At 33.3% G+C, this 21,550-nt stretch overlaps 1 protein-coding gene across 3 annotated transcripts in view; it reads right to left on the bottom strand.

Annotated features, from left to right (window-relative positions):
* Positions 1-21,550, bottom strand: part of LOC129799865 (protein N-terminal asparagine amidohydrolase) — a 45,682-nt gene that overhangs the window by 1,340 nt on the left and 22,792 nt on the right. For 2 of the 3 annotated variants that reach the window (XM_055844124.1, XM_055844122.1), the window contains exons 2-5: positions 21,038-21,192; positions 12,363-12,492; positions 8,349-8,661; positions 1,323-1,531 (exon numbers count right to left, since the gene is read on the bottom strand). In XM_055844124.1, the coding sequence (XP_055700099.1) occupies positions 1,323-1,531; positions 8,349-8,661; positions 12,363-12,485 (645 nt within the window). In that variant the 5' untranslated portion in view covers positions 12,486-12,492; positions 21,038-21,192. The remainder of the gene's footprint in view (positions 1-1,322; positions 1,532-8,348; positions 8,662-12,362; positions 12,493-21,037; positions 21,193-21,550) is intronic. The other variant, XM_055844123.1, reaches the window with a different exon arrangement.

Genomic DNA, 21,550 nt, shown 5'->3' with positions numbered 1-21,550 from the left:
ATTTTCGAAAATGTTTCTGCAATTAAAACCATATTTCGATCAATATTCATTGAGTTTCCGCGATTTTAACCATATTTCGTTGAATATTCGTTGAGTTTCCATAATTCTAACACTGCTTCGATAAATATTCGTTGAGTTTCTACGATCCTAACCATGTTTTGGTTAATATTCATTGAGTTTCTGCGATTTTAGCCATATTTCGACAAATATTCGTTGAGTTTCAGGTATTTGAACCATATTTAGATAAATATTCTTTGAGTTTCTGCTATCTTTATCATGTTTCGATCAATATTCATTGAGTTTCTGCGATTTAAACCAGGTTTCGATAAATATTCTTCGAGTTTCTGTGATTCTAACCATGTTTAGATAAGTACACTTTGAGTTTCTACTATTCTAGCCATGTTTCGTCGAATAGACGTTGAGGTTCTGCAATTCTATACATATTCCGACGAATGTTCATTGTGTTTCAGCGATTTTTACCAGGTTTCGATAAATATTCATTGAGTTTCTGCGATCCTTATCATGTTTTGTTCCATATTCGTTGAGTTTCTGCAACTTTCATCATGTTCAGATAAAAATTCGTTGACTTTCTGCGATCCTTATTATGTTTCGTTCAATATTCATTGAGTTTTTGCGGTTTTAACCAGGTTTCGATAAATATTCATTGAGTTTCTGCGATCCCTATAAAGATTTGTTCAATATTCGTTGAGTTTCTGCGACTTTCATCATGTTCAGATAAAAATCCATTGACTTTATGCGATCCTTATCATGTTTCGTTCAATATTTATTGAGTTTCGGCGGTTTTAACCAGGTTTCGATAAATATTCATTGACTTTCTGCGATCCTTATTATGTTTCGTTCAATATTCATTGAGTTTCTGCGGTTTTAACCAGGTTTCGATAAATATTCATTGAGTTTCTGCGATCCCTATCGTGTTTCAATCAATATTCATTGTGTTTCAGCGACTTTAACCAGGTTTCGATAAACATTCATTGAGTGTCTGCGATCCTTATCATGCTTCGATCAATATTCATTGAGTTTCTGCGACTTTGACCGGGTTTCGATAAAAATTCATTGAGTTTCTGCGATCCCTATCAAGTTTTGATCAATTTTCATAATATTTACTTGCGTTTTGATGATTTTTATCTACGCAACTGAGATTTCGATATTCTTGACATTATTTCTTATATTTCCGCGTTTCTAAAACCCTTTCTGGCATTATCACAAAACCGAGAACTATAGAGATAATCCGAGTATCTCGGATTAAAATCAAGGTCTGCAAAGGCTTCTAAAAATTAGTTTAAAATAAAATATTAACGAACTGTTTGGCCTCCGGTGAAACTCCTTGCTTGACGAAGCGGTAAGTCGGGTCCTTTGTCCGGGAAGGTAGCAGGAAAGATGTCTCCATTCCTAACATTAACACCAACACCATAAATAATGGGCCAATTTATATCACCGCGAACTGTTGTGTTGAGGTCCATAACACATGCCTGTGTCAGATCTATTTCCAACGGATGTTTGTGAAATGCTTCTGCATGTTGACATAGCACACAACATAAAAGAAAACACCGCAATAATTCAATTGATGATTAGTTTGCAGTTTAAGGAGGTAATCAAATGATCCAATCAATTGCTCTCCAAGGCTCCTTTCTCACAAACCCAATATCTCCTTGGATAGAAGCAAGGAAAATCTCACATTTCTCACTCAATCTCCAAAAGCATCCTTCAACCCCTTCCTCTCATTCCTATCCTTTCCCCCACATTCGCCTTAAACATGGGAGAATAACAAATCTTACACAAACGATGGGAATAGAGACAACGACTGATGGACAGAAACTTTGTTGGAGATTTGTCCCATTATGAATGGCGGTCAGCTTGTCCTCTTTCATCCATTGCAAATCAATCTGTTTCCAATGTCCAAAGTCCCCCCTTTTAAATTATTCTCAATTCAACATATACATACATTTACCCCCTCATGTAGATATATAGCACATAACACTACCTCAACTAATCCAAAATAGTTCTATTGCCTCAAAGTTATGTATATTGGGGAGTAGTATCCCTTATATTATATATATGTTCAATTATTTAGTTGAGGAAGCTGATTAACACTTCAAAAGCTCCAACTTAGCTTCATGAAATGTTCAATGAGAACTAGAACAAAGGAAATCTCTTATAATTAGTAAGTTAGAATGTAGTACAATCATCTTCGATCACTAAATTAGCCACTGAGTTGGTTAAAAGTCATTTTGTTAAGTGAAAGTTTAAAAGAATTATCATGCACTAAAGAAATTCCAAGAAGGCTACATAGGGATTCAGCCTTGAGAAACGGTCGAACTTATGCCTTGATGACATACCTCTAAAAGTCGTTTCGGGAAAATTCCGTAATGCTCCAATAATCCTACATTTCATCGACCAGAAGTTTGTTACGGTGTACGAAAAGATTCAATTTTACAAGATCAATTGCAGAACTTAACCCTTTAAGGACGATTGGATCACCGGTGACCCAAAAATTAAATTTTTCCTACGGCCATCTAAAGTCATGTTTCGCAATAAAAAGGCGGAAAATATGATTTTTTCTGACCCCGACTTTTAAACCTTCTTGTCCTTAATGGGTTAAACGAAAACACTTTATGAAGAGGGGGCTTTTGCATCGGTTTACTAACATACCGGACTAAACCGATGCAAGAGCCCCCTCTTCATAAAATGTTTTTGTTTAAGTTCTGCAATTGATCTTGTAAAATTGAATCATTTCGTACACCGTAACAAACTTCTGGTCGATGAAATGTAGCATTATTTTTCAAAATTTACTTTATTAGGTAATAAAAATCAAAATCCTAATTTTTAAAAGTATTTAAAATAGTTTTTTTTAAAGTCTCTTTCACTAGAAATAAGCACCGTAACAAACTTATGATTCATACTGTAAGCCAGTGTATCATATACATTCTGTTTAGTAAAAGCATGACCGTCTTAATGTGTTGAAAAAATATTTTCTTTATTCTTAAGTACATTGATAAATCAGGGCACTAAATGGCCTAAGTCGAATCCCGTTTAGGCCACCAGGAATTTTTTCTGGCGTTAAAGTCTTTTAAAATTTTACCAAAATACGAACCCCCGGAATGAGGATGTAGAACAGTGTAACAACAAAATCAAATCCAACACAACTTTATTACCAACCAATTTCTAATAAATTAAATTATAACATTTATATCTTATTGAATTTATTATTCGTAAATTTTATGTAAAACAAAAGCTCCTTTTAATGGTTCTAAATGTTAAATTATATTACGGCATAGTAAAGATTTTACTACCTTGTATAACTGACATATAAATTATCCATATGCATAACCATTTGCCATACTTTAACCACTGCACTGGGAGGAACTAAACTCGTAAATTGTATTAATTATTGGAAATAGAGTAGACTAGTGCAAATGTGGATCATAAAAATCATTAGCGTCAATTAAATGGCTGCAATTAATGTTCTAGCCAAGCATTTTCAATGTAAGAAGGAGCCGGTGATGTTAATTGTGACAATGGAATTGTGCCAATTGAATTGGCATGAAAAGGTATATACTATATCTGGGTTTTATCGCTTTATCTATCAATTTATCTCCCTCCGGGGATTAATTGATGTATAATTCGTGCAATTGATATCGCACTACTGCAATAGAAGGCGCAAGTTTCGACAAATTTTCAAAAGGATAAATGGAACTTTTAGTATTGATACTGCATTAAAAAAGTGAGAAGAGTATTCCTCGATTGCCAAGTAATACGAGTTTCAGGGTTTAGAAATGTGGCTTAGCTTCTCTAAATTTTTAGCAGACAAGATTTTCGGGAAAAATTTGACGTAGGACTGATGGAGAGCAAATGATCTTGATGAGCAACTAGATCTTGAAACGTCATTAGATTTGGTTATTGATTCGGATTTCGAAATCTTTTGGAAATTGGGTTAAGCCTTCAGTCTGAATTCCGTATAATATTTCCTCTTTTTAATAAACTTGGAAAAAAATTTTAAGATACCACTCAGAATTCCCATTTTCATCTATTCTTCTTTATCGCAATACTGTCGATCTGTCAATCTCTACAAAGATTGTGTCGATCTATCAATCTGTCGATTTCTACAAAGATTGTGTCAATCTATCGATTTGTCGATCTCTGTAAATATCATGTCGAACTGTTATTCTCAACAAATATGGCGTTTTAATACGATCAGTCAATTTAGACCAAGATTGTGTCGATCTATCGGTCTGTCGACCTGTCGATTTCCACAAAGATTGTGTCGATCTATCAATCTGTCGATTTCTACAAAGATTGTGTCGATCTATCAATCTGTCGATCTCTGTAAATGTCATGTCGAACTGTTGTTCTCGACAAATATGGCGTTTCAATACGATCAGTCAATCTAGACAAAGATTGTATCGATCTATCTATCTGTCGACCTGTCGATCTTTACAAAGATTGTGTCGATCTATAAATCTGTCGATCTCTACAAAGATTGTATCGATCTATCAATCTGTCGATCTCTGCAAAGATTATGTCGAACTGTTGTCTTCGATAGACGGAGATCACGAAAATTGTGTTGATCATAACAAAGGTAATTTTGATCGGTCAATCTTTATGAAGATTGCATAGGTCTATCTATACTATAACTTGCAAAAAATATATCGATCCCTCGACCTTTACAAAGATCTACTTGATCTGTCGATTTCTATAAAGATTATTTCGATTTGTCGATCATTACAACGACATTGACGATTTGTCGTAAGGGTTGTATCGTATCAATTTGCCTATCTTTTGCAAAACTTATGGTGATTTCTCGATCTATAGTTTTTTATAAAAACCATATTGATTTCTTGACATTTTGAAAAGATCCTGTCGATCTGACGGTTCCTAATATTAAATCGGCGTCATTTTATTTTAACCAACGCGCTTAGAGATTACTGAAAATTAATTGTAATGTAAAAATTCTTTTAAAAAGTCAATTTTCCTACCGCTTCTATTGCAATTGTGCGATGAGGAGTCAATTTTAGAGACAATATAATCATCGACTTTTCAACAGCATCGCTCATTGGGATTATACAGGCAATTGAAGTGTCTCTGACAAAGATTTCACCGTATACCATCTCTAGACGCTATTGTGACCACAATTTAACCCCAGAGATGATTGAATTAAGGAGCCAATGGGATTGAAATTCAATAATATTCACTATTCATTACAATACCCTTAGTATTTTCAATCAAAAAAATCTCTATTACTTCCTTTCTATACAGTCCCTCCGCTATCTCTTTTATTTAATTTACACATTCCAAAGAGAAGAGGCATGTTTTAAATGCAGTGCTAATTGCATTTAAAAACTTACCACAGTAATTAATGGGAATAATTAGTTGAGTACATGATGATATTATGTTAAGGAGGAAACAAGGGCTATTTGTGCGTACAACAATTGACGGTTTGACATGCAACAAGCCACCAAATTAAACTAATCAATTTCTTGAGATGGAAAATGGACAAGAGGAGTCCCTTGTTTAACAGTCCAACAGAACATTTTGAGGGGTCCAGCAGTGACGATTACAATTCTGGTTAGATTCTCTTAATCCCAAGAAGGAGGGTGATACAACATTTTCAATGTCGGACCGGAATAATCGGTGTTATTCTTTGAGGGTGTTTATATGGGTTGAAATTTCAAGGAATTTATGAAGAAAGGGAATCATTTGAGCGCCTTTATTCTCTATTGGGAAGGTCGTAGTCAGGATTTTAGGAAGAGGAAGGGCAAATTTGGAATAACATAGTCTGGTATTTGAAGAGAATATTTATGGATTTTTAATGTATTTGTTTGAATGTAATGTTATTTTGGATAAATATCTTTACTTGGGATCCGTTCTTTGAGAACATTCTGTTTTGTGATCCCTTTCCACACCGATTTGATGATTTTGACCGATTTAAGAAAATGTACAAAAACGTTCTCATGATCTCACAGTGACTTTTCTTGAAGGAAATTGCTTTTAAACTTGAGAATAAACGTCTCTTGAGAAATCGTTAAGAATCCTTGATTTTTATCTTGTCTTCTCCTGTTTCTGATCCCGTTTGTCTTTGACTTTTATGTTATGATTTTCATCTTTTAGTTATTATTAAGCAGTTCGGTGAGTTAATGAACTCCATTGACTTTAAAAAGAGTGAATATTAACTATTTTTTCTCAAGGCGTAACTCCTTTCGGAGAATTCGAGTCAATTTGGCCAGAGAACCTATGGGGAACCCATGAGGATCCTATACATTTTTAATGGACTTTGGGGAACCGCTACGTTTTTCAGGAACCCAGGGAACCCATACATTTTTCAGGGACCCTATACATTTTTCAGGGACCCTATACGTTTTTCAGGAACCCAGGGAGTCATAAATTTTTCAGGGAACCCATATATTTTTCAGGGAATTCAGGGAGCCTATACATTTTTCGGGGAACCCAGGGAGCCCATATATTTTTTCAGGGAACCCCTACGCTTTTCAGGAACCCAGGGAGCCATAATTTTTTTCAAGGAAACCAGGAAGCCCATACAATTTTTCAAGGAATCCTTACGTTTTTCAGGAACCCAGGGAACACATACATTTCTTCAGGGAACCACTACGTTTTTCAGGAACACATACATTTTTCAGGGAACCCAAGGAGCCCATACGTTTTTTCAGGGAACTCCTACGTTTTTGAGGAACCCAGGGAACCAATACATTTTTTTCAGGAAACCCATGGAACCCATGTATTTTTTCGGGGACCTTATACGTTTTCAGGAACCCAGGGAGTCATATTTTTTTTTTAGGAAATCAAGGGAACCCATATATTTTTCAGGGAACCCAGGGAACACATACAGTTTTCAGGGAAACCAAGGAGCCCAAACATTTTTTCAGGGAACCCCTACGTTTTTTAGGAACCCAGGGAACCCATACATTTTTTCAGGGAACCTCTACGTTTTTCAGGAACCCAGGGAACCCATACATTTTTTCAGGAACCCAGGGAACACATACATTTTTCAGGGAACCCAAGGAGCCCATACATTTTTTCAGGGAACCAAGGGAACCCATACATTTTTTCAGGGAACCTCTACGTTTTTCAGGAAACCCATCAGGGAACCCATATATTTTTCAGGGAATTCAGGGAGCCCATACATTTTTCGGGAAACCCAGGGAGTCCATACATTTTTTCAGGAACTCAGGGAACACATACGTTTTTCAGGGAACCCAAGGAGCCCATACGTTTTTTCAGGGAACTCCTACGTTTTTTAGGAACACAGGGAATCCACACATTTTTTCAGGAAACCCATGTATTTTTCAGGGAACCCATATATTTTTGAGGGAACTCAGGGAGCCCACACATTTTTCGGGGAGCCCAGGGAGCCCATACATTTTTTCAGGGAACCCCTACGTTTTTCATGGATTTCACTGGACTCTAGGGAACCCATATATCATTTCGGAAAACTGGAAACTCGAGCCATTTTGATTACTTATGAGTTACCTCTTGATTTTTTAGGAAAACTCATCAAAAGTAGCTTAAATTTTCCGTTGAAACTATTTCTTTACGCTTTTTGTTTAAAATTTACCATTAAATCCATTTCTTAATACATATTTTTTGGTCTTAAATTTTATTTGCAAAGACAAGAATGGTTGAAACTCAATCTTTATGAACTTGACGCGCTACTGTTAGCTGAAAACTTACGAAAGACATCAAGAATACTTTTTCTTGAAGAAAATACCAAGCTTTTCTGAAGCATCTATTTAAAAAAAAAAAACTTTTAAATATTGAAATTGAAATATTTTTAGCAAGACCATTGCCCAATTTGCTGCAATCTTATTCAAGATTGGATTCTTGGGAAGGAAGTTACTTCTCTGTCTCAAGTTGCCTCTAACTGGACATCATTAGGGGTGAATAATGTACAATGTACAGGGATATAGTGTATATGGTTTTGAGGTGAAATGAGAAAATCCACCTTCCCTCTGCATCTTCAATTTGAGTGCTTGGTAAACAAATGATGTAAGAAGAGTCGTAAAGCTAGATATAATCTTCTTTACACGTCAGACACTCACTCACCCTTAAAATTAAACCATCCCCTCAGTCTCTCACTCTCTCTCTACCCACCCACCATTCTGAGAAAATACACTTTATGCACACACATATGTAAATGCCACCACTTCAACATATCCTGATCCTATTTCTCTTCTCAAGGTTTAATTAATTAATATACCAACGTCACTTCCTCACTCACACCTCAAATGCACCTTGTGATTCTCTCAGCCCAAGATTTGCGTTATTAATCTCAATGGAACATTATTAACTAATTAGAAAGATTTGCATGAACTTACGCATTATGTTGTAAAATAAATCTTCCGAGTATCCCTTCTGATCACGGAAGCCCCCAATAAGTTGCAACTCAATCCGGCCCTCCGGATAGCCAATTCCCAGCTCCTGAACACGCGCCACCATCGTCGAGACGGCCTCATCTGTTCCAGCACCATCGAGATGGGCCAGGGCTACTGCACCGGATCCCGAATGACGCACAACGACTATTATACACGTTGTAGCATCATCGGATCCGATTATTGTGACATTTTTATCGTGTGGTGCAACTGCAGCCATTTCTCTTTGGCGGACATAGAGGAGTCCAACAGGACCCATCTACACAGAATCAGAACACGAATATTTTGCTTAGAATTCTATCAGAATTAAACTTATCCCACCGTCTTTTATTCAAGAATTAAAAAAAGGTTTGCTAAGATTTACTAAATTAATTTTTGAATAATTTTTCTCGTAGGGGAAGTGCTTCTAATTTTGGACAGTCTGCATATAAGCATCGATATCCTAAGTTTGAAGTGCCATATTTTCAATACTAATTGACTTTTCTTGTTACTCTCTTTTCAGAAGGATTGTTTAGAAACTTGGCAAGCTATTTATCATCTCATTTTTACTAAAATTAGTTTTAATACGTTTAAAAATGAATTGATATGTAGAGGTGAATTTGACTCTTATTTTGGACAACTTGGTTATTAATTTTTACAACTTGTCTGTAAATTTGGACAGATAATCCGCCTCAACAGGATGCCCATTGTTCTTCATTTTATGAACCAATCTTACCAAGTCCTCTTCCTGGTCATGTAAGGGAAACGTGGAATGTCACAAGAAGCCCAGAAACTTTCCATATCATTCATTAAAGTGAGTTGACTTCGGTACTCCAAGTACGTGCGGATTCGCTCATTCCCTGCCCTTTCCGGGAGCCTTTCAAGGCATTTCTCACTGCATCTCTTTCGTAGAGATGATGCTCCTTCATTTCTCCAGGCATTTGTCCAACCTAGTCATCACAAAAGCTAAAATTTCACGAAATTTCGTGAGAAAAACACCTGTCCAAAATAAGAATCATCACCTCACTGGTGAATGTCTTAAAAAATTTCCCATTTTTCACACGAAAAATATAATTCACAAGGCAAATCTCACTTCAGGTCAAATGTACAAATCATCAGTAACGTGAATCAACACAATATTCCATAAATATTCAATAATATCACTCAAAAACAGCGAACAAACTTTGTTAGTACTTCACCAAAACTAAATAAGACTGAAGTAAGCCACGAAGTTCTGTCATATTTCTCGTAAGCAATTGCTCACACTGAATTTTCAACAAAGCAATTTCAACTCAAATCATATTCAAATTTTAACGTATTTAGTGTTAAAATCTTCCAAAAAGAACAAATATTTAGATAGAATTCATTATTCATCAAATATTGGAATAAAAATCCATCATTTTAATCAATTTATTTTTAGTGTCCAATGTTATCCTCAAAGTGTCCAAAATAAGAAACTGGACAAAATTAGAAGCATTTCCCCTACTGGATATTTTAACTAGGACATTTTGGACCTTTTAGTTGTTATCCTTGATTATTTTCTTGTTTTTGCCAAGTTTCACTGTAACATTATGGATTTTGAGAACTGTGGAGTGTGGAATCAAACTCAATGTAATATTAAAATATAAAATGCAAGAATACAGTAAAATAATTTTCCATCGTTTTGCCCCGAAAGCTTAGAAGCAATGCTAAGACGGTGATGGACGCATCGGAACCAAGGACAATTGTAATGCCTTCCACACCTCTTAGCTCGGTATAATTTCACAAAATCAAAATTCGTGTACATTTCTCTCTTGAAAAATTTGCATAAATCTCTCTGAAATTCGACAGAACTAAATTTAATTTGGTATGACATTCAAAAGAAGAAGAAGAAGAGTGTGAAAGAGTAGAATAAACATATAGAAAGTCTCAAAGAAAGAAAGAGATGTGAATTTGGATTTTATAAAATTTTCTTGTTCCGAAAAATTTCATGAAGTCGAAATTCAAATCAATTTCTTTTTCACACGGTTTGCATATTTATGTCTACCTCGTTCTTTCGTACTCTTCTTCTTCCTTTAAACATCACAACAAAATTAATTTAGCTCAATCGAATTTGGAATGTGAAACAATATGCGGTAAACGTATGAAAAACGTATTAGAAAGAAAGAGATGTAAATTTTGATTTCATGAAATTTAACTGATCTAAAAGACGTGCCGGAGTCATAAAGACCGAAATTAATTCATTCGGTATTCTACATATTTCACTGAATAATAAAAAAATATAAGAATGAAACTCAAAGGCAATGTTTATGGCTCCGGCATACCTTTTAGTTCAGGAAAATTTCATGAAGTCGCAATTCGAAACCCTTTCTTTCTCACATGTTTTGCATATGACTATCTCAGTCTTTCGCATACAAAATTAGATTGAGCTAAATTGAATTTGGGGTGATGTTTAAGAGAAAAAGACAAGTGCGAGAAAATAAGATAGACATGTGCAAAAGAAGTGAGAAAGAAAGCGATGCGAATTTTGACTTCATGAAATTATCCTGATCTAAAAGGTGTGCCGGAGACATTAGAACATTCCAATAGAAAAATTGGCCACGCCCATTGTAATTTTAAATCACTCCCATTTTGAGCAATTACGGGCAACTAAAGATTTTTTTATTGATTCAATTGATTTTTAAATAAATCCAAATATGTAATAAGATCAAATTTATATTCCTAAATACAACAGAGAGCTACTAATAAATATCCTGACTAAGCTATGGCTAGTAGTAATTTTAAGACACGCCCATTTAAGAAACTGTGACTGCCATAGAGCAATTTTCTTGTTAATTCTTTTAATAAAATTCTTAATAAATTTGAGAAAGTTAATTTCACTTCAAAAATATGGAATACAGTCGGATTTTTGTTCCATATTTTGTTAGAAAATGCTAATGAACTTGCTAACTGAGCTCCATATTAAAGCAATTTTAGGTCACGCATTTTTTTTTAATTTTAGCCAAGTGAATTTTAATTTTCCATATGATTTTTCTTTGTTTTTAATAATAAAAAACTCACCCTAATAAAGCTCGAAATTATTAATCAATTAATGAATAAATTTAATATAGTTAGTATAACATTCAAAACCATTCACTAATCGCTTTAAATAATTTATTAAACTGAAAAAAGTGAATAATAATTTAATAATTATCATTTTTCTATGAATATTTAATTTATGGAAATTCAAAATTGTCTACTGGCTATTTTTACGAGAAAAAAAGTACTTAAAATGGTACATTTTTTCTTTCTGTAGACACTTTCAGTAAAAATGTATCATTTTTATTGCTTAAAATAAATTTGAATTTTATGCAAGTCCTTAAGAAGGCGTGGCTAATTGTTTAACCCTTTAAGGATGATAGGGTAACCGGTGATCCAAAAATGAATTTTTTCCTACGGCCGTCTAAAGGTATGTTTTGCTCTAAAAAGTCAGAAAAAGTGATTTTTTCTGACCCCCGATTTTTGACCCTCTCGTCCTTAAAGGGTTAAAAAGGATAGAGTGGTGGCATTACTTGTGGCCTGTCTTTACTCATGGCCTCATCGCAATTTTTGTGAGAAAATGATAAAAAACCAAAGAAAATGTGTTGTGTTATTATAAGACATCAAATATTTTAAATTTTGAAGTTTTGCGAAATCATTTTGTGACATTGTAGTGTTTTATGAGGAGGCCATAAGTAAAGACAAAGGCCACAAGTAATGTCACCACTCTACGATTTCGCTCACTAATAAATTTATGAAAGTTGGTTTTCTCTACAGATAACCGTATATATCTTAATTTAAGTATTGAAAAGAACTACAATTCACTGGACCTAATAGTAATTCGTGAAAAGGGCGTGGCCTAAATTCATTTATGGGCGGAGCTTATAAATGAACCCCATTAATATTTTGCTGAAAAAATGACAAATATCGTAGCAAACCCTTTTTTAACGAATAGAATATAAAGTTTAATCAATTAATCCTTACCGTTTTAGTCGGTATAGAAAGGAGTTGATTGGCATGATCTCTGTAGACTGGATGCTGTAGGAATAACGATGTTGTGTTCAGTGGACAATCATCTTGTAGAACACCATTTAACACTAGAACCATTTTATTTCTGCAAATAAAAACGAAAGACAAAGGTAGTTGGTTAAACGCGACGAATATATCCTTGAACCAGGCTTAAACATTATTTTTCAAGGTCAAAGTCAAAAAAGACTGTAGAAAGCATATTTCTTCACCGATTTCGGCAAGTGTGAGTTCGTTGGAAAGGTCTTGGAATACCTGACAAATTTGAATGGGTTATGAAGAGGATATGAACCGATTACAAAATGGAAATTCCGATAATTGACCGACCAACTGTGGACAAGTGATTTGCAAAAGTGGTTCTGTGTTTGACATAATTCACTGGAAATACCAAACATCTTAAAAAAAAAAACAACAACAATTCCCAACGCACAACAATCCCAAGATAAATTCCAACATTTCTCTAAAGCGCACCTTCGGAATGGCAGAAAAGTTGAGAAAAATATTATTCACATATCTTTTGCGCTTCATCATAAGTAATATTGTCTTCTGATTGACATATTCATCAGACTATGGGCCATTCATAGGCGTGTGTCACGCCCATCTTTCTCTCTTTCTCTCTCTCCCATCTTCAAAGCAAATTATATAAATTGATGATTTCAAACGATAATGATAGAAAATTACACCGTGCTTATTGATAAAGAGACGCGAATTATGAGCCTTTTCTAATCTGTCTACAACAATTCCCGTTGATGTCATGGAGATGAATATTTCTCAATACAAATACCCACCCCTTTGCCCAGACACACTCTTTTTCCAATTACTATTGCCATTATTGTATACTGGCTGTCGTTAAAATACATTTCATCCGCATTATATACTGATAAATACTTCAATACATATCATTTCTTTTAACATAAAGTAAGAAAATATTTCAATTACAGAATATAATTCAGTAAACATCGCAATTTCATTTCAATTAAAACGGACTTTGCGATGCAGCTTTACAAAAACCAAATTTTCCAAAAAAAAAAGATTTTCTAAAATGTTTTTAAAATTCTAATAAATTTTTGAAAAAATGTGATTACGCTGCTTCTCAAAAGTTTGTCAAAAATATGTTAATTCGTCAATTTAACAAACTTTTAATTAAGACATAAACATTTTCTTTCAGGATAATGCTTTACGGTTAACCAAATGATATACAAAATGTAAAAAAAATTCACGTGTCGTGTCAAATGAGCCCTTATGTTACGTAGGGTGGCGGCATTATTTATGGTCAGTCTATACTTGTGGCCACCTCGTAGATATCTTCGACTTTTTCCCAAAAATTAATTTTGAAGATCCACAAGATTAGGAATATTTGATATGCTATCATTAAATGAAACTTTCAAACTGATTTACTTTTATATTTCGGTAGAATTTTAATTATTTTGTGGGAATCATTTCACTGATGCGCTAAACGATTAAATATATGTACGTAAAATTTACTAACGATCTCACAAATTTTAAAGACTAAATTTTATATCTTCAATCAAAAATATTTAGTACTGTTTTTCAAAACTTGTTTCCCTAGCAACTATATTTTCTTCTACCACTTGATTTTGATGATTTTTTAAACAAAAAATGTAAAATAATGACAAGGCCATAAGTTATGACCAATTTGATCGGATTATTAACTTATGGCCATACTATTTGATGCGTGGCGCCCTCACAGATATTTGGTTTAGATATGTGGTTCGTGGTTCTTTTTTTTTTGTATTAAAATTATTTTATTACCAAGTTTGTTTTATATCATTAGAAATTGTGGCCTTAAGTCCTTAAAAGAGGCCACAAGTTACGAATTTTACATGGTTGAGAAAATCACATATTTTCGGGGGTTTGAGGGATTTTCCTAGTAAATTCCTTTGAATATATCGAAAGGAGATATACATGAAAGAAATTACTCTTAAAATTTTGCTTTAGTTGGTCAAAAGGCCCAACAGTTGTAAGGAGATATTTCCTTAATGTAGCCATAAGTAATGCCTGCACTCTACAATGTTTCTGAAAAAGGTACAAATGTTTACGAACTTTTTAGTGGATTATACGACTTACAAGCATTTCGTAAGTCCCCAGTTACCAAAAGATTACAAAATGTTTTTTCTGAGTAGACTTAATTTTGCAAAAATTTAGGTTTTTAACTGACCAAAATTTAATATTTTACTTATTCATTTATCTTCAATTTATTATTGGCTCTAAAGGTGTCTACACATTGGAGCTAATTTCATCAAGAATTATTTCAAAAATTCTTGAAAGAAAAATTCTTATATTTGAAGAAAAATGCCTCCACACTGGATTTATTTTCCATCAAAAAAATTTTGACAGATTTTTATCATTCACAAGTTTTGCTCTTGTAATTGTTTTTCATGAAAATTTGTTGTTTCTTTGATGAAGAAAGCGAAAAGATTGTTTGTGGAAGTTCTTTGGGATAGTAGTTAGTGAATTTATGTGGACATAAGTGTCTTGGATTCTTCTATCCAAAGTGTTTTTGAGATTATAGCAAACTGTGAATATCACACAAATTTGAATATAAAAATAAAGACAAAGATTTGAGGTTATGTTCCCACATCCCGGAAAAGTCAATAGAGATGTCAAAGACTTCATTAATTCCCTAGTTTCAATCCATGGAGTACGAAACCACTGCACTGAAGAACACCTCAGGAATACACAATTGCTGTGATTTTCGTGAATATCTAGAGATAAATCAGAAGAAATATTCCTTCACAGCTAGATCAAATTCCATCAGAAATGACATTTCCAGAAAAACACTCTTGTTTTGCATTTTTGGAAAATTTACCATAAAAATTCACTAAATACTATCCCACTGAACTTTACCAAACGCTTTTCTCACTTTTCCAGCAGAGAAACAAGAAATTTTCATGAAAAACAATCTGGAATCGTGTTGGTTTCCTTCAAGAATTCTGTCAAAAATTATTTTGATGAACTTTGTTCCAACGTGTAGCAGGTAATTTGTTTCAAAAATTTTTGATGGATATTGCCTTGAATTGGATATGATTTTGGAAAGAAATTGCCTACAAATTAGACAAATTTTCTTCAAAAACCCATCGTTTTGTCAAAAATTTATACCAGTGCAGATGAATTTTTTGATACACACTTCTCGAAGCTCATTTTTGACAGAAATTTCTTATAAATGTGTAGACACCTTTATTGAGAAACCCTTGTCAATCGTCCAAGAAACGTTTCGCAAAATCCAAAAAAACCAAAAATTGCATTGCAAAACCCAAAAAATCGAGAAATATTTTATCATGAAGCACAAAGAACCCAAAAATTACATAGCGAAACTCAAGAAAGTCAAAATGGGAATAAGTTACCCCTTGCAATTTTTAGATTTACTAAATAAAATGTATAAAACAAATTAAGGACAATTTTTTTCATAGTTCCAAATCGAAATTTTGACTAATGCTTTCGAATAATTTACTGATTAAAATTACAGTACGACTCCAATAGAGTCAACACATTTGATTCCTATATAGGGGTGACCGGGGCAGAATTAGCCACGTATAGTATTAGATAGTGGAATCTTATAGTTTGCTCGGGAAGGAATATTGAAAAAATCACTCTTTATTCTAAATTATATACTTCCCTTCCTTTTCATTGAAATATTTATCAGTCTCATACAAACATTTTTTGTACAAGTTTAACGCAATGAAAAATTTCATTTGGTGGCTAATTCTACCCCGGTCTCCCCTACCTGCAATATTTTAATTTATTAATTGTTGTATTAACTATTTGACTCGTTAAAAATTGTCTCTGATTCTTACTTAACAAAAGTTGTTTAAAAGTTTAACATTAAACCTGGAATTTTACATATTTTTCACGGTGTTTAAAATTTTTAGGGGTTGACTATCGGAGTCGTACTGTATTTATATTTATTATTTGCAAGAAAATTTTATTTATCTACCCATATTGCACGATACAGAGAAAAGACCAAGTCTTTTACCCATTTTAACGTTGTCCTTCCCTATTTTATCTGTTCTTATCTGTCTGGAGATACAACCCGCTCCTAGTAAATACATAAATTTATAAATCAAAGTAAATAGAGTCTTAAAAAAGAGTTTTTGTACCATCGTTTATTTCCATAAATTGGAAAACCAATTATTGTGCTTTATAGTTTAAACGCGGACTTTTATCTCTCTCTTATCTCTCCATAGTCTTTCACAAGTAATTATTGCTTTTTCACTGTCGATTTTTCTTTTTTTTTCCAATACGATTCTCTGAATCCCAAAGCGACAGGAATGGAGGAAAGAAAGAAAAAAAATGTTCCTGTGAAATTGGGCAACATATATACATGAAATTCATATAATTATTGCAGCAGCATAGCCACATGCAGTGATAAATCTTTTTCCAGCATAGGAGACGCTCTGAACACAAATCACGATCCCGGAAGACGAGAATATGTACAATTTGACGATTTGATCTAGTAATAGACATTTTCCCTTTTTGTGCCATGTGCAAAATCCAACTCTATTTTGCGCTGCTGAAGTACATGTGCATTATAGATTTGTGATGCTATGCTATTTTTTTTTTGTATTTTCTCCCCTAAAATATCCATCAGACACGAAAATGCATCGTCAAAATGGTACATTAGTTACCTCTAGTTAGCTTTTAGTTATAGCATTTCAGCAGGTGTCTATGTGGGATATTTCTCCGTTTTTATTGCACATCAAATTTAGTGTGATTTTGATACGTAAAATCCAATATTTGTATAATATTGTTTTAATAGCATTTATTAGTCATAAAAACGAAATAACATCTAATGGTCAATAAATATTTTAATGCTACACCATAAGTAATATTAATTGAACAGGAAAGATTATTACTGCACATTCGGAGATCAATGAATACATAAAGAAATTTTGCATCATCGTAAAATTTAGTGACTTGGCTAAAAAAAAGGAAATTTCTAAAAATCATTTGGACATTGTTTGCTTTCTGGTCATTGTGTACATAGGCTGAATAAGACGATGATTTATAGATTTAGTTAAAAAAGAAAATTGTACATAATTTCAACTTGGGAGTAAGTCACAGGGAAAAAACGGTGACTGACGGATGTATGATCAACTCTTCAGGTGGTCTAAATATCTCGCTACAAAATACTTCCTAACAGCTCAAGATGCTCAAGATACGTACTGTTGCTTTTGTGCTGAGATTCTCCATCAGTTCTTCACTGCTATTGTGTTTTTTTTAGTTTAAGTTTCAAATAACATTAATTCAGAATTTCTACAAAGATTGCATTGAACTTCATCAAGGAATATACCCAAAAGCAAAGCTACCAAAACAAAATTTTGGATAAACATTTAATAAACATATTTAAACATTCGTTCAACTATCTGGTTTACCAGCACAGTGCTGTAATCAAAGGCATTATACATACTCGTACCGTGCTATCACACTAGGATTTTTCCAATTTGTAAATTCAAATTTAATTTTCAGATAAATTTTTCCTATGCGTTTATTTTTCATTAAAAATCATTTGAATTGAAAGATTTTCGCTTATTTATTGTTATAAACTCATACTTGGCCCACCAAAACATGTTTAAACATGCTAAAATAACATAAATGTGGTTGCTCAATTAAATTTGAATTCAGCAAATTAAAATGTTAAAATTGCTCATTAATTTCAATTTTATTGCAATGAAACAAGTAGTCTTTTGAACCAAATTGTTCTTATTAAATTTATTTACTCGTAATTAATTATTATTTGCAACCAAAAAATAAGTATACATCGATTAGTGATAAAATTGTACGCGAGTGAAGCTTCAGTATCGGGAGTAATTTGCTGAATTCCTCCAAAGCAATTCGAAGGAAATTATTGTGTGAAGAAATTTCAGCTGGGAGTTTCTTCATGAGCTCCCTTGCCTACAACCCTTTCTTCTGGCTTTAAGGATTCTTTTGCATAACAGATAAGTGACTTATAAGACATTTTAAGTACTATCCATACATTTTCCGGAGTCATTCACAATCTAAAATCCCGCAGCACTATTTAAAATTGAGCAAATTTCTTGCAAAATGTGTCCTAGCTGTGAGAATTTTCAAGTAAATTCTAGAAATCTTATAATGCTCAATTGGCTCAATTGAATTTAAAATTAAATTGTGAAAATCCTAATGTGATAGGCGTTATTTGATCAAATGCATAAAATAAGCCCTTAATAAGTACTTATTAAGTCCTTAATCAAGACACATTTTGGGATTCTTCTTCTCCTTCTTTCTATTTACATTTTGGCTGTCAGACACAATTAGGTCCATATAGTCATTTCGTTCACTCACTTTAAATTTTAAAAATTTTCCGTTTATCAGCGTTTATCCCAGCGAACACACTTAGCAAAGAAGGGCACCGTTTTCAGCATATTTTTGCTGAAAACGCTGCCTATATTAGCTAACTGTCCTCGTTGGGATTTCACTTTTATAACGTTCACTGTTTTTTAATTGTTATATTCTCACTTTTTCATTGTTTAATGAATTAAAATATATCTTTATATGTCTCTAACTTTTTTATAAAGTTTTTATGCTCACTTCTTCTTTTTTTTATCCCGGTATATCATTTACTCGTCACTGACTAATGCTTTGCATTAATTCCAATCTCCATGTTAATCTATTTTCACCGTCATATTCCCTATTTTGTGATCTTCTTGAGTTCTTCTGTTTACTGAGCTGTTTTGTCTGTGATCAGAATGTCCCCATTTTTTCTGCAAACAATTTTTCAACTTCTCCCACATGTTTAAAGGCTTCCTCTGGTCTTGGCCACCAAGATTTTCCTTCCGCTCTTTATGACTTTTTGCTCTCAGTTTACTGCTCCCTCTAGTTCTTTTCCAATATCATCTGGTTGTCCTCACATTGAAAAATTTGCAACACTTTTCGCCGGTGGGGCTTTTTCTGCCTGCTTTTGTATGAATTAATTAGGGACGCCGTCGTATTTAACCTCAAATTTTATTCCTCTTACTGATTTTTTCTCTGAATCTAATTTTCTTGTAAAATTTCTTTTTAAATTGAATTATTCTACTTTAACTTTCATTTAGGCACTTAATTTATATGATATAATATTAAGTTTTATCATGAGTCAATTAAATCAGAAACATTGAAAATTTCAGGTCCTTAATACAAACTACCTAATTAAGGACTTTTATACAAAGGTCTTAATTGAGTACTTAGTGTTAAGATTGAGTCATACCATAGTACTTTCGCTTTTCCTCACAAACCGCTGTCGTTTGTATCATTTTCATTGCTCAAAAATGTTTAGAATTCTTAAAATTCGAAAATATACCCAGAATCTCTCACTGCTAATTCTGCGTTCGGACGGTGAACACAGGGAAAAAACTGATTAATCTTTCGGATATTATTATTTGAGTTTGTAAATGTGTTTTCTCGTTTTTCGCTTTTATTTATTTATGAATTAATGAATAAAAAAAAGTGAACGTCCCTTTGCGCATAGCACCATTAAAATTTAAAGATCAATTTTAAAAGTTCAAGCTGGTTTAAAGCTTTGCTTCCGCTTGAGCTTAGAATGAAATTTTATGTATTAAGCTAAACAACTCAGATTAAAATTAATATATTAAACAATATTTCTATAAACCATTTTTTGTATTACTTAATCATTAATTTAAAAAAAATTTGAATTATTAAACATTTTAGTTATGTACTGAGAATCGTCAATCAGAGCAAATGACACTCAAATCATCCGGTTTTTTCGCAGCGGAGATAGGAAAAATCCCTGCCTCCACCCAGAATCGAACTGAAGACCTCTCGTCAACTAGACGAGTGCTCTAACCAACTGAGCTATTAGAGGTTACGCTCTGCTTGACTTGCTGCACGACCTTAACCAATTGCATTGTGCACTGCAATCGCTTATTCTCGGGGTTACGAGATTTGAAAACGGTATGGTGCGTACAATTGAGCCGGCCAATTTTAGTTACCGAATCATTAAATTTATTTACAGAGAATTCTCAACACAGAATTTCTTTCTACAAAATCGTCTGTGTTAACTTCTTAAATATTATTTTGGACATCCAGTTGCTCTATTACTTAGCTAAATATTCAGTTTACAATTTAACTAAGCAATAAGTCAATATATCTTTCACATGGCGAATGGTGTGAAATCTCCCAGGAAAAAAAAGAAGAACATACGCATTTCTTGCGTGAGGTGCGATTGAATTATGGAGGATAGAATCTGTTAGAGAGAGTTATGAGAGGAATTGTACTATGCCTTATGGAGATTTGAATTATGGTATTCGCACGCGCACTTATTCAATTAAATCACCATTATTTCGCCAGAAGATACCTACCTGCTGATAGGTAAAGTGTCTGCCATCATGGGCAACAAATCGCACGTCTTGTGCACTAAAAGAGCAAAGGAATACTTATGCTAATAAATTTATAAAACAACAACAGAAAGATTTATTTATTGTATTCAATATTAAACCGTTGGACTTTTCATTTTCACCCATTCGCGCATCAAAAATTATTCGCACATTGTCAAAAGGGTCAGTAAATTGCATTATTTTTGCATTGGAAGAAATTGTGGTGCTAAAAGGAATCTTTTGCAATAATATGTACATAATAGAGAGGATTGTAAGAAAACTCACCAATTGTTGTTGCTTTAAGGGATTATCTCGACAAAAAGGTATATAGGTAGTATATTTTGCAGACTACGTTATCAGCAGCAGCTTCGTCTTCTTTCTTTGCTCTCTTCGCCACAATTCAATAATTCTCCACATCGAAATTATTCACAAATAACGCCCTGTAATACAGCACATGAGAGATGATTATTGAGAAATTGTGATACACTTTATTATTCGACTTTATCTATATGTCTTATCTCTATATTACAATGTTTTTTTTTTCTCTCCGAGGATGTTCTCTTTAGCATTTTTTTTTTAAAGTTCATATTGTGTTAATGTCTTACGGCAAAAATATGGTTTGGTTGTTTGTACTCGTGTCGCGCCATTTGAATTTCATAAATGTAAATCAAGCGTGCAACTCAAAAATTCTGCTCTTATCTAACTTGTAGATTATTGGTGGAGAATGGTAGCCAATCGCGACACAAAATGATTAAATTAATAATTGAAACGAATTTGAATAAGAATGAGGCATCGAAG

Source organism: Phlebotomus papatasi, chromosome 1 (assembly GCF_024763615.1).
Source record: "Phlebotomus papatasi isolate M1 chromosome 1, Ppap_2.1, whole genome shotgun sequence".
Lineage (NCBI taxonomy): Eukaryota > Metazoa > Arthropoda > Insecta > Diptera > Psychodidae > Phlebotomus > Phlebotomus papatasi.
This window is presented reverse-complemented; position numbering and strand designations above follow the sequence as displayed.